Below are 13,193 nucleotides of genomic sequence, written 5' to 3' on the forward strand. Positions count from 1 at the left end.
CACGGCGCTGGAAGGATCACAAGGTTCGGAATGGACTTCTAGAATTTGAAATTCAAAATTTGTGAGCAGCTCCTCGGATTTTTATTTTTTTGAGTAATTGCGGTTAGCTACCCCTAACCGTCAACAACCAGTGATCATCATGCCTCAGACTCCACAAAATATCCGTTGTAAGTTGGGAAGCTTTCCACTCTAGCTTGGTGTTCGTGTGAAGTACTTCTTGTGCGGTGAATGTCTTCTTGTTGGCAGTGAGAGTGTTTAGTGTTTGAAACTTATGAGTCTTTATAATTTTGTAGTGTCTCGGTCATATAATTTGTAGATTTTTTATAAATTATTTTATTCAAAATGTGTGTGACAAATTATTATAAAAAATCTAATAATATTAGAAACAAACTCAAATAGACAATGAAATGCTTTGTGTCATTTAGCAACCCATTAGTGTCCAGTATTGATGCACAGAAACACTCAGTCAGTGTCGTTTCAACATTTTTTAAATGTTTCTTATTTTGAAATGTCAAAAAACACATTAAAAAATATTTTTAAGCAATTTTCATAGTTTTATAAAAGTTTTTGGACCATTTTACAACATTAAAAAAATTGAAAATATATTTTAAATCAAAAACGCATTTTTGTTCCACGACCACGTTAAAAATAAAAGTAATTTTATTTTTAAAAGTAATTTTATTTTTACTATTTCAATAACCACATTAGAGATTGAAGTAACTTTTGTTTATATTTGTTTGAATAGATGATAGAATTTATATTTATATTTGATTGAATAATTATTTTTATAATTTTTTATATTAAAATTTATATTTACAAATAGACTGTCATATTTTTTTTTCATTTACATTTTTCTGTTTCATACATTTTTGAAAAATTTATCATTTTTTCATTTTCATTTTATATCATATTGGTTTATTATTTTTGTTTTATATAAATTATGTGTCAAAAGTGTTTGGGATCAGCTCTTTTTTATTTAGACTAAAAAGAAATCAAGTAGTATTTGGTGTGAGTTCGAAAACAAGCATTTTTGTGTTTTTATTTATTCAAATCACTCAATTTATAGTTTATAATTTTATAGTGATTTTCATATGATTTTAAATAACGAACAAAACTTCCATGTTAAAAAATGAAATTTGAAAAAGAAAAAGATATATAATATGGCCACGCAAATATTTATAGATATTAACAGACTAATTATAAAAATTATCATTTTCATTTGAGAAAATACAATAAATATCATAAAAATTTAATATTGTGTTGTAATATCTCTTTATTGTTAATTGACTACGGTTAAATATTTATAAATAACTAAAATATCTTCATATTTAAAAATATTTATTTCTTTCTCTTTTATCTCTACTACTTATTTACTTACCGAATGGTTATTGTCATCACTATCACTGTGGATAAGTTGTTGTCTCTATTTTCTTTCAATATTATTTTTTCTCCTCGTTCATTTTTTGCCCATCAAATAATTATTGCCACCATTATTATCGAGAAATTACTATTATTTTTCTTTTTCTCATAATTCAACCTTATATGGGTACGAACTGATAAGTTCGTCTAAACTTTATCTATAAGTTTATCTAAACTTTGTTTAAACTCAAATAAGTAAGTTTTGATTTGATCAAACCTAGATAAACTTATAGATTCACAGTCAAACCTAAATGTAAAAGGGGTTCAAATTTAATGGTCACTGCTGGTTGTTTATTAGGGAGATTATATTGTTATTTTTAAAATAAGAGAGATACTTTTGCAATTACATTTAACTTCAGGGGTGATTATTGCAATTTACTCAATTTTCTTTTAATATTATTCAACAAACTATCCGTATCCTTTTATGCAATTTAAAAAATCAAAAGAAGGAGAAAATTGGGAGGAAGAAAAATGGAGAGATAATGAATTAATATTATTTTTAAGAACTAAAACCCTTCAAAATCCATTGAATTTTATTTTAAAAAGAAGCTCATTTAAACACCTTTAAATAACATATTATGTAGACAGAGGATGGTTACTACCTTGTCCTTGGTTTAAACTTTCTTTATATATATAACTAACTAATGATTCCTATCTATAACTTAAAACATATAAATTAGATTTAATTTTAATATTTGTGTTTTTTTAGTAAAACAGTGTGTACCATTATAGTTTAAATTATAATATCACATTATAATTAATTTCATGATGTCATCAGTTTTTCTTTTTTTCTTTTGTGAAAAAAGCATTCCACTCGGACTAGTAAATAACCATTTATTGGAGACATTCATTTGATAATTATTTCACTTAAGAACGACTAATAACAAACAAAAAATACTTATAACTCATTGAGCCAATTTTATATGGAAAATTTTGTCCATTTATAAAAATAAAAATAAAAAGTTGTAACTTCTCATTTACAATTATACACCTAACATAAATGGCGATGTTATTTGTACACTAATTTTTGAAACTCACAAAATTAAGTATTTATTTAAGGAATTATATTTTATCATAAATTATCAACTACTTTTTAAACACTATACACTTTAAAAATTAAAAATTAAAGAGTTTATAATTTTTAAAAAGTAATTGATAATTTATGAAGAGGTACTTATAATTATGAGGGCCAACAGTTAGTATACAAATAGTATTACCATAACTCAAGTAGGAGATGTAAGTGAATTGAATGCTAAATTTATGGTCATCATAAACACATTCCCAAATAAATACTAAATCTCAACTCATATGCAATATGTTGATAATCAGGCTTGTGTCATTCGATCACATTAAGGGCAAATATAAAGGGAGAGAATGACAGCTATCAGTATTTGTTTGTAAGTGAAGACAAAGCCACCTAAAGTACAGGAAATGGAAAACCTTCTCTATCAAAACAAATTTAGCGTCAAACCAATTTGACTACTACTTGGTCACTTTGCTTGGGCACTGCCATAGTTCATGCCCAGCTATTCTCACCATGTCATATGCTGTAGCCTCAATAACACATCCAAGGCAACGTTCTTCTCAAATAATACAGATTCTTTTAAGTTTTATAGGATATGCCTACGATAATTTGTATCAACGTTGAATTGACCAAACCAATTCAAAGCAAAGAAAGAGCAAGGATGCTCCAGGGTGATGGCTAATTGGAAGACACTCCAGCTCTAAATTGACTCAATTGTGTATAAAATGGCATTTTAACTGTAAACTAATATATAAAAGAGTGCAGTCACAACGGAATTTTTTTAAATGGAAGCAGACTTAAATATGCTTCCACCAACCTACCCTTCAGAGCATAAGTAATGAAAAATGTGGTCTTAATTGCACTGCACAAAATAATGCTTGGCAGATGATCAAGTACCTTCTAGAGACAGTCGAAACCAATGTGCACTTTGCTCGTTCAACCTACTTATGGGGGGTTAAGAATACGGGGATAAAGTCCCAAAATGTGATCTGCCATAAAGTCGTGCCTTGTCAGTATCCCTACAACTGGAGGTCTCTGCAAAACAGGAAAATCAGTTAATGAATTGCATGTGAAACTAGTGTGGTGTTAAAAGAAATTCTAAAAGAAACTGCCAACATGTTAAGCCAATGTCCAGAAACTACTACGATAATATCAACTTTCTATTCATCATAAAACTCATTGCAAATAAACAACAATGTTAACGCAGATATCAGGATTACAGATGAAAGAAGTGTATGTGATCAACAAGGCATTTACTCATCCATGATCCATAGTTATTTGTACGGCTCTTTGTCATGTCTTCAACAATTTATGATCGAGTTGTTTGAAAAAAAAATAGAGAACCAAAGAAGAAAGTAAATAGGATAGGGAGCAATAAAAAGTTACCCCGGATGTTTTTGGAACCACACACAAGTGTCTAAGACCAAGCTCGCGAAACAGAACTGCTGCCTTGGCCAGAGACATGGTCTCCACTACTGTATAAGGGGATGTATTAGTAATCGGATGTAGATCAACATACAACTCCATTTCTTCCTCCTTAATGTCTAGATCCTCTAGCTTGAGCCCCTTTCCTGAACCTGGCTTTGCAAAGTCAAATGCATGAAACCTCCTTAAAGTTTCTGATCCAGTCAAAACCCTATGCTTTGTAAAATTCTTTCCTCTAAGCAAAACAAGCAAGTGTGACCTCAAAACAAGTCCGCATAACTCTGGTGCAACTGTCAAAGGTGGCTCATCAATAACAGGGAAACCATTATGATTTGTTATCTTTAAAGCATGTAAAATATTGCCCACTTTCTCAACACCGGAGAAAGTTATCAAGGGACCAGAGACAACATCACCTGCAACCAACTGTCTCATGTACGGTTCAGCATGGGCTTCCATGAAAGGCAATCCCTTCATTTTTACTATTTGATCATACACTCCCTTGTTGAAACAATCAGCTACAGTTTTCGAAACGAGAAGAACTAGCATCACCAACGGGAGTATTAATAGATCATTTGTAAGTTCAAGAAGTATGACACAAATTGACACAGTCATTCTCATGGTTCCACCTAAAAAGGAAGCAGCCCCAAGAAGTGCAAAGAGACCAACATCAAGTTCGGAGATAGATCCTAGGGCAGTCCCAACCAGGCGCCCATAGGAGGCTCCAGCTAGTATGACAGGGATGAAGAGTCCAGATGGAATGGCAATGCCATAAGTGATAATGCCAAGGCAGTATGTCGCAAAAAAGGAAATAAAAAGGGTAGAGAGGTGAAACTCTTGTTCATTGTCAGAACTGAATAAATTACGGATCCAATCATCATTGGTGTTAAGAAAGAGGGAGGCGAGGTCATTGTAATGGCCTGGTGGGCACTGAAAGTTCATGTAGTTTCCTGAGCGACCAATAGTGGGGCATTCATCTTCCAGCCCAATGGGGCAGGGGGTACAACTTGCAAACCATGGGAGACCATAAGAACAGCAAGAGGTCAGCAAGGAGATGGTGACAACAAGCAGGATCTTAAACCCAGGACCTTTCCTGCAATTCATTTTCAACAATCAGCTAGAGCCATAGATAGCTTAAAAAAAAAATCATGTCCTGCTTCCAATTTGGTCCAAAATTTGAACAAAGCTAGGGAGCTAATCACCTAGCATTATCAGACAAATTAGAAATAAACCATGTAAAAATTTGATCAGAACCAAATAATTATTATTAATGAAAAGTAGCAGAATGAGCAATTCTCTGCTGGCTTTATTAAATAAGTTGATTGGGTGGTAAATTACTTTGTCATTCAGTGACACAAGTGTTGCAAACCTTTTGGGAACTATTCAGGAATCTAACTCCAACTGTCAAATTTGTGGCAGGTGATAACTCTTAAAAAATGTATTCCTATTATTACAAAGGGGATCACAAGGACATACTCATTGATGATGCTATAAGTGCGAAGAACCTTGTCAACAAGGTAGTTATAAAGGCTTCCTAAGATGCCTCCAACAGTTCCAAGTAATATAATTGCAAGAAGATCAGGCGTTCTGTAAGTTGGCACTGCTGAATTAACATCAAACATGATAAGACCTCCTTGCCCAAAAAGTCCACATTTACCACCCCTGACAAAATTCTATGAAAGATCTCAACACAACAGCTACTACAGCATTCGTGAAAAAAGTCCTCCAAAGAAGAGCACTCCGCCACCTAAACAACATTACAAAGGATGATGTCAGTGCCTATAGAAGAGTAAACTCCAAAGCTAGGTACAATCATAACTACAGAAGAAAGAAGAAAAATTGCACTTGTCAACGAAGTAACCTTCATTAGGATCAGGTTATCCCAATACTTATGCAGAAGTCTTGAATCATTTCAATTAGAGCTATTAATTAAATGATCAAATGACCCTTTTCATACTTCTTTTTCATCTTTTTCTTTGCCCTTGGCTTTTTGGCTTCATGCTTTTCTTGCTGTTTGTAAAAAAAAAAAAAAAAAAAATCATATAGATTTTGGACATCAGGCTAAAAGAAACCATTGACGAAGATAGATATCTATGGAGTAAAGATGTTTCCTAAACCCCTGTTACCTTCAATGATGTCATTTGCCACTGATTTGTGTAAACAATGGAAATATGAGCCATAAATTCCAGTTGCATGTGCATATGTGACCCCCCCCCCCCCAACCCACAAACACAGAGAGAGAGAGAGAGAGAGAGACCATGAAGCTGCTTCTTCAAGAGCAAATAGAACTCCACCAACTGGGGCACGGAAAGCAGCAGCTACGCCTGCAGCAGCTCCACAAGTGATCAGATCCCGTCTATCCCTATCATTTTTGAAATATCTGAGCCATTTCCAAGTCAAATGGTACTTGCGGGAACCTCCCTGACTAAGCAAACTGGCAATGCAAGAACCAGTGTGTACCATAGGCCCTTCCTTGCCCACAACAAATCCAGCAGCAACTCCAAATATGGAACCAAAAATCTGGAAGAAATAAACTCTTTCAACAACATACAAAATCCTTAAAGCTAAGATCCTGTAGCAGACAATTAATATTATAAGCCTCTAGAAAACAAAACTTCCTAGAAGTCAGCTTACCAAATAAGCACTTAGATTGAGAACAGTGGCTTGCTATGAAGTTCAAAATTACATATAGCCACAAAGAAAAAAAGTAGTAGATAAAGTTTACAATGACAAGAATTAGTGTCTCAATGATGAGTTGAATCGGTTTGAATGCCAAATATCCAGCAAAAAATAATAGTTGCAGAGATCGAAGTCAAGAATAGTTGAGAATAGGTTTACTGTAATGGTACTGAAGTGTCAGATCCGAGATCTGACAGAGAGTTCTCAACCAATTTGGAAGAGAATTTGGCGGGGAAGTGAGAAAGGGAGGGAAGAGAATATGAAAATTGAGGGAGGAAGGATTGAGAGAGAGAGAATTGGAGGCAGGAAATTAGATCACTTCAATGGTATTCAGGGAGTTGAAAAACAGGCTGGGTCAGATCTTATATACTGATCCACAACAAGGAATTGGCGCCACAACGGTTATCCAATCCCGAGTACAACTTCTAATGCATTCCCCAAGTACAACTCTCTTATAGCTATAACTACCCTCAATGTAGCAATCCACGGTCTAGGTACATGACATGAAGGTTCAGGTTCATACATTTTTACAAGAAGGTGAGAGATCAAAGTCAAGCCAGCTGAACATGCTTGCCTATATTTAAGTCCAATTTCATTGGATGCCCCAAAGGGACAACATGCTTGCCAATATTGGGAGAACTAGGGGCAATGGACAGGGGCCATGGTCTCCTTTGCATCCAAACTTCAGTTTTACCTATAAGATTTTGAGTATGTTTTAATAAAGCAACCCCCTTTCCCCTCAAAAGAATTTCTTGAAAAGTTTTGCTTTGCCCCTCTAGAATATAAGAGAAGTTTTTCTTAACGCTCCATACAAATCTGAAAAATGGAACTATCTCCCTCAGGATGGGGTAAGGTTATATGCATATCACCTTCCTAGATCACATAATGGCAAGAAACCCGTGGATTGGCACCAAATGTTGCTTAGTTGTTCATTTTCCGTTTGCAGGATATGTGACATTGAAATTTTAAACTCACAAGTCACAATATATTGTAGTTTTCTTTCCCTTGCCCAAAGAAAAGGAGTACGTTCTTCTGGGTAGATGTACCCATTGGGTCTGTTTGGGTAATAGCCCCGCCTTAAACCACGTCGATTGGTTCTTAATTTCTAGACCTCATACTGAATATACAAGATTAATCCAATCCCATTAGAGAAAATTCAGGGTGAACATGGTGGTATAATAAAAATATTATATGAACCTTGCTTTTACCAAAAAATTACAGAACATATTATGTAAATACAGAATTTTGCATTAGATAAACTATGTTCACTGTGTCCATGTAAGATATAGTTAATTAATAACATAAGATGTTAATTAACTTGTTTATTGCTACAGGGTTGTTTAGGGTCAATTTTTGAGTTGGTTTGTTTTGAACAAACACAATAACCAATTGTATTGTTTAGCTCTGATTTTCAACCTTTACATATACAAGGGTTTATCCATCAGGTTGGTTCTTGACCCTATAACCAATGTAATTATTTCGGTTCTGGGATTTCCAAACCATTTAATATAACCAAAACAACCAACCCAAGAAGGTAGGATGGGTTCAGTTCATCTGTTCAATTGTAGCCCAACTTCCTTCTTATGTACTGTTAAGTCATAAAAACCATCATAATTGTTTGCTAGCAAGAAATAAGAACTTTAGATTATGAAAATGGTTCAGGTGGTCTGGAGAAATATAAGATTCTAGACCCAAGTATTTGTTTTAATTTTTTAACTTCTTACTTTAAAGACAATAAATGCTTGAGAGACAGAAAGACAAACCTTTACAAAGAGGGTACTTGGAGCCAAAACAGAACAAGCATCCACACCATTAAGATATGCTTTCACCTCAGGTATACCAGAGCCTGCTGCTGCAGGAGCAACATATGCACAGAGAACAGCAGCAACAATCGCCAATATCATGTTACAGCCTGCATATACTGCAAATGCCAGATGGTACCTGCACAATTTAGAGTTGCCTAAAGTTGTCCAAAAGAAACAATTGCATGGGATATCACATTGCATATAATATTATGGACTGTTGAACTTGCATAAAGCTTTTAAATGATCTTTTGAATGCTCCACATGTGGACATCACTAAATCCATAAAAGAAAAAACAACATAGCCAAGAAAGTCATTTATATAATCTCCAAACATAACCAGGAAAAATCTAATAAATAAAAAATCTCTAAATTTAAAAGATCATTTATATAAAAATTTTATAATCTCTGAATTGTGGTGATGTCCAGTGTCCACGTGTGGAGCAATAAAGATCTTTTTCTCTTTGATGGATTTATTTGGTTGGTTATGAAAGCTTTTAAATTTTATACAAATGATCTTTTAAATGATCCTTTGAATTGTAAATCAATTGGTAGTGCTCGATTCAGCAAGAGTCTGCAGCCACAGGTAATTCTAGAGAAGTAACAATCTGATTTGGTCAAGAAGGAAGTGAGTACCAGCTGATCTTTTATTGGTGTGTTGTCCCATGGATTTGACACTGAGCCTTTCCTTTTGTTGGCAGCAGTTGGAAAGAAATGGAGTAAGTGCAATGGAAACACACCAACTAGATATCTCAATGTACCACAAGATTTTCTAGATTTCAAGTCCCCGATTGGACAAAGCAAACATGTCTTACCTAAGGAAGAATGAGAAACATAAGAAAAAGAATGTTGCAAATGTATTTTCCATAAACAATAATTAAAATAATGATCATGATCCATGATGACAATGGTGCAAATATGACATTGTCCAAAACTAATTGGCACCAAGAATAATTGCATTTTAAGGGCTTCTTTGACTTCATTTCGTTTTTAGTTTTTTGTTTTTGTTTTTAAAATTTTGTGAACAAAAAAAGAAAATTATGTTTATAAAATTTTGAAAACGAAAATAAAAAATTAAAAATGATTTTGCAGTCAAATGTGCCCTAACATAACCAAGCAAATAAATCATAGAAGAAAAAATAACAAAATACAGTCAGACATTTATAAATGGTGGGAGTTAGGCTTACTTTTCATGGAGCATGAGATTGCCAGTAAGGAGAAGCTTAAAACCCGCAATATTCTCGACAGCAAGGTTATTGAAGAATCCCACGAGTCCTGTAGTTAATCCTATAAGTAGTGCAAGAGTCCACTTGAGAACAACATACTGATAAATCCGAATCCTTTTCATAGATCTCCAGTCCTGCTTGAAAAGATCATTTTCTATAATCCTGAAAGATGCATATAATTGAATGATCACGAAATTGAATGATCACGAAATTACAGATGGAAAAGGTGCAAATTTGATTAGTACAACATGGATAGTGCCAAATAATCTAAAGGTAAAATCAGCAGGTTTTTTTAAAAGAAAGTCTAATTGTTATGGCCAAAACAAATAATATGTTTCATTTTTCACCCTATGTTTGAAGTCCACATGAGCAAACAACAAGAACACTTCCAAAGAACACAAATCTTTCACACTACGTTCAAATCCAGTACACATGTAATTTCAAATAAATCGACGTGTATTATGTGATGGATACAATTGGCGATTTCACAAACCAAAATCTCAAATCGACCTCCCTGTAATCACCGCAACAAAAGTAACATATCATGGGATGCTGATCCTGCATCAGATACCTGGTATCTATTCAGAACCAACACTATTCACAGCACCAAACAACCACAAGATTATCTTAAGAAAGCAATTCACAGAGCACATTTAAACCGCCAAATATTTAAATTTCATCGGCGCTGCGAAATAGAAACGCAGTGATAGCGGGAAATGCAAAGGGAAAAAAGAAAAAAGAAAACATTCGAAGAATCAAAAGAAAACATAAAAAGCGTACTCGTAGTCGAGGCTTTCAATGGGGCAGAGATTGACGCCAACAATGGCAAGCTGAGAGGAGACGTTGATCCGACTGTTCCTGGCCGGAAGAAGAGGTTCTCTGATCGACATTCTCGACGCCTCCTTGTCCTCGTCATCCACGACCACCGCCATTGCTTCGCGTTCTAGGTCATTCCGATCCATCTCTCTCCGTCACAATTCCCTCTCTCTCTCTCTCTACATATACCTGTATGTACACGTATATACCTTCGCCATTGTCTCTTTCTCTAAATCATCATGGAGAAGTAAAGAAGGCGTACGACGATCATCAATTCGAGCAAAGGTTTGTTGCTCCTCCAAGCTCTCTACATCGTCTCTTTTACAAATCAACCATCATGCCAGCTTGGAGCTGGAAGCTGGCTTAGAGACCAGCCAGTGGTGGGAGAAAATATCGACTACTCAGCGGAATAATGATATCGTCATATTACGGCTGTATCTTAGATATGTATAAAGATTTTGAATATATATATATATATGTTAATAAATTTTTAAATTTATCAAAAATGATCTCGAATCATAATAAAATATTTTATATCACGATATAATATTACAATTATATTAATTTTTTTTATAAAAATGTGGTCTTTAGTTTTTTATTTACTTGATCATTAATAATTTTATATATATTTTATAATATTTTTATACGCATATATCATCTATTTAGATTAATCACATAATTTATATAAAGACACGGTGATATTATTTTTTTTATGATATTTTATTTATTAATCTTATATTTTGTTAAATAGCAATGAGATTTTTCTTTTGGATTTACTAAAATATATATTTTTTATTTTTTATTTAATCATATGTCATAACATAGATCTCTCAAATTCTTATTCAAATTATAACTCCTAATAGTTAAGAATTAATTGAACAATCGAAATTAAATATTAAATGAAGAGAGATATGATATATAAGTACCAAACAGGAATTTTAGGAAACAAATATTTTAGATCTCTTTCCCTTTTAATTTCTTTTACAATTCTGTAATCTTCTATATCCTATATAAGGTATTTATATATTTATATTTTCTAAATACATACATTATCTTAAACTACGCATCTATTACACTATGCTAGGTTTGAAAAATAACTATTTCAAAAACTAGTAAACTATGCCCCCAATTATCGAATTATTTTATGAAAATTCTATTTGCAGCGTGTGAAATTGTTCTTCACAGCCTATATCATGCAAAATTTTTTATTAATTTTAAAATTCTCAATTTAGACCCATATCCCACCATCTCCTCCAACCTTTCTCGATTGCCGCTTCATCTCTCTCTTTCTCTCCCACACCATATACACACATACATATATATACATACATACGAGTGGCAGTCATGGCTGACGATCCACCGCCATTAGCCCCCATCCCCCACACACTCTCGCTCTCTCTCTCTGTACAATGGCCGCAAGCCATACAGAGAGAAGAGAAAGATAAGACAACGGTCCACACATATATACACACACATATATATATACACACACACAGAGTATGGTCACGCCCATCGGAAACCTCCACCCCGACCCCTTCCTACCCCAGCGACAATGGCAATATCGCTGCCTTCGTCAGCTGCGATGGTGGAGGCCATGATGCTGCCATCATCGCCCTGAGTCGGGGAATGCTAGGTTCCCCAATTGCTGCCATAGCTAGGTTCCATGGCCACGGCCGCAGCCATGCGTATGTATGTGTGTATATATATATGTGGGGGGGGGAGGAGGTTGGCGTTGACCCACTCTCTCTTTCTCTTTCTTTCTCTCTCTGCGACAGCCGCCAAGTGGGTCAACTTCCATGGCCGCAGCAATGGAATCGTGTGTGTTTGTCTAGGCCGGACCTTCCATGAGGCCCATGAGGCAGCTGCCTCAGGGACCCATGGAAATTCAACAATTTATGGGCCCATAAATTGAAAATGGCCCATGTAAATTTCACAACTAGGGGCCCATGAAAATTTCACAACTCAAGGCCCTATGCATTTTTCCGCCCGCCCACCCCCTTCTCACGACCCTTTTCCCTCTTTCTCTTTCGCTTGCTGCCCTAACCCTACCTCTTTAGATCTGTCACGCCTCGTCATTGCCCCCCTTCTCGCGACCCTTATCCTTCTTTCTCTTTCACTCGCTACCTTAGCCCTACCTCTTTGGCTCCATCGCGCCTCGCCTTCGCCCTTACTCTCGCCTCTCGCTGCTGCTCCATTGCCGGTAGCTCGCTGCCTCTCTCTTTTCTTGCTGCTCCTCACCCTTGTTTTCTCGCCTCTCGCTACTCGATCGACGATGGCTCGTCCTCAACGACTTGCCTCGCCCTCATGGGCGGTGGCTTGCTGCTTGGGCGCTCGCCTAGCAAACATCGCCTCTCGCTGCTCTGCTCGGTCGCTGGCTCACCATTGCCCTCCGTCGCTGGCCCTTGTGGGTTGTGGCCGATGGCTCGCTACCTTTTGATTGCCGATTGGGTCATCAGATTAGATCTGCTTCTCAGATGCTCTAACTCCAGATCTGCTTCAACTTTCAGCGGTTAGGTTGCTTCTTCATTTCATTTCGTTTATAGTAGTATCCTTCGTTTTGTTTCGTTTATGATAATTTTTAATTAGAAATTTAAAAAAAAATTAATTTTATTCTTATGGTATAAATATTTATTTATTTTTTATATTTTATTATACAATTCGGGGCCCATTTTCACGTCTCGCCTCAGGGCGCCCAAAAACTCAAGTCTGGCACTGGTGTTTGTGGGGGTCAGCCATGGTAGCCGACCCATACACTCTCTCTCTCTCTCTTCTCTATACTACAGCTATGGGGCTAAAATGTAAATT

General features: G+C 35.4%; 1 protein-coding gene across 1 annotated transcript; it reads right to left on the reverse strand.

Moving 5' to 3' along the window:
• Window positions 1–3,342: 3,342 nt before the first annotated feature.
• LOC127801634 (chloride channel protein CLC-c-like) lies at window positions 3,343–10,713 on the reverse strand. The gene is given in 8 exon segments (XM_052336919.1): window positions 3,343–3,478; window positions 3,830–4,958; window positions 5,342–5,529; window positions 5,531–5,612; window positions 6,123–6,385; window positions 8,308–8,485; window positions 9,534–9,734; window positions 10,353–10,713. Coding segments are annotated over 8 exon segments (2,313 nt in total). The 5' UTR covers window positions 10,535–10,713; the 3' UTR covers window positions 3,343–3,388.
• Window positions 10,714–13,193: the final 2,480 nt, after the last annotated feature.

The sequence above is a fragment of the Diospyros lotus genome, chromosome 5 (genome assembly GCF_014633365.1).
Source record: "Diospyros lotus cultivar Yz01 chromosome 5, ASM1463336v1, whole genome shotgun sequence".
NCBI classification, from domain to species: Eukaryota; Viridiplantae; Streptophyta; class Magnoliopsida; order Ericales; family Ebenaceae; genus Diospyros; species Diospyros lotus.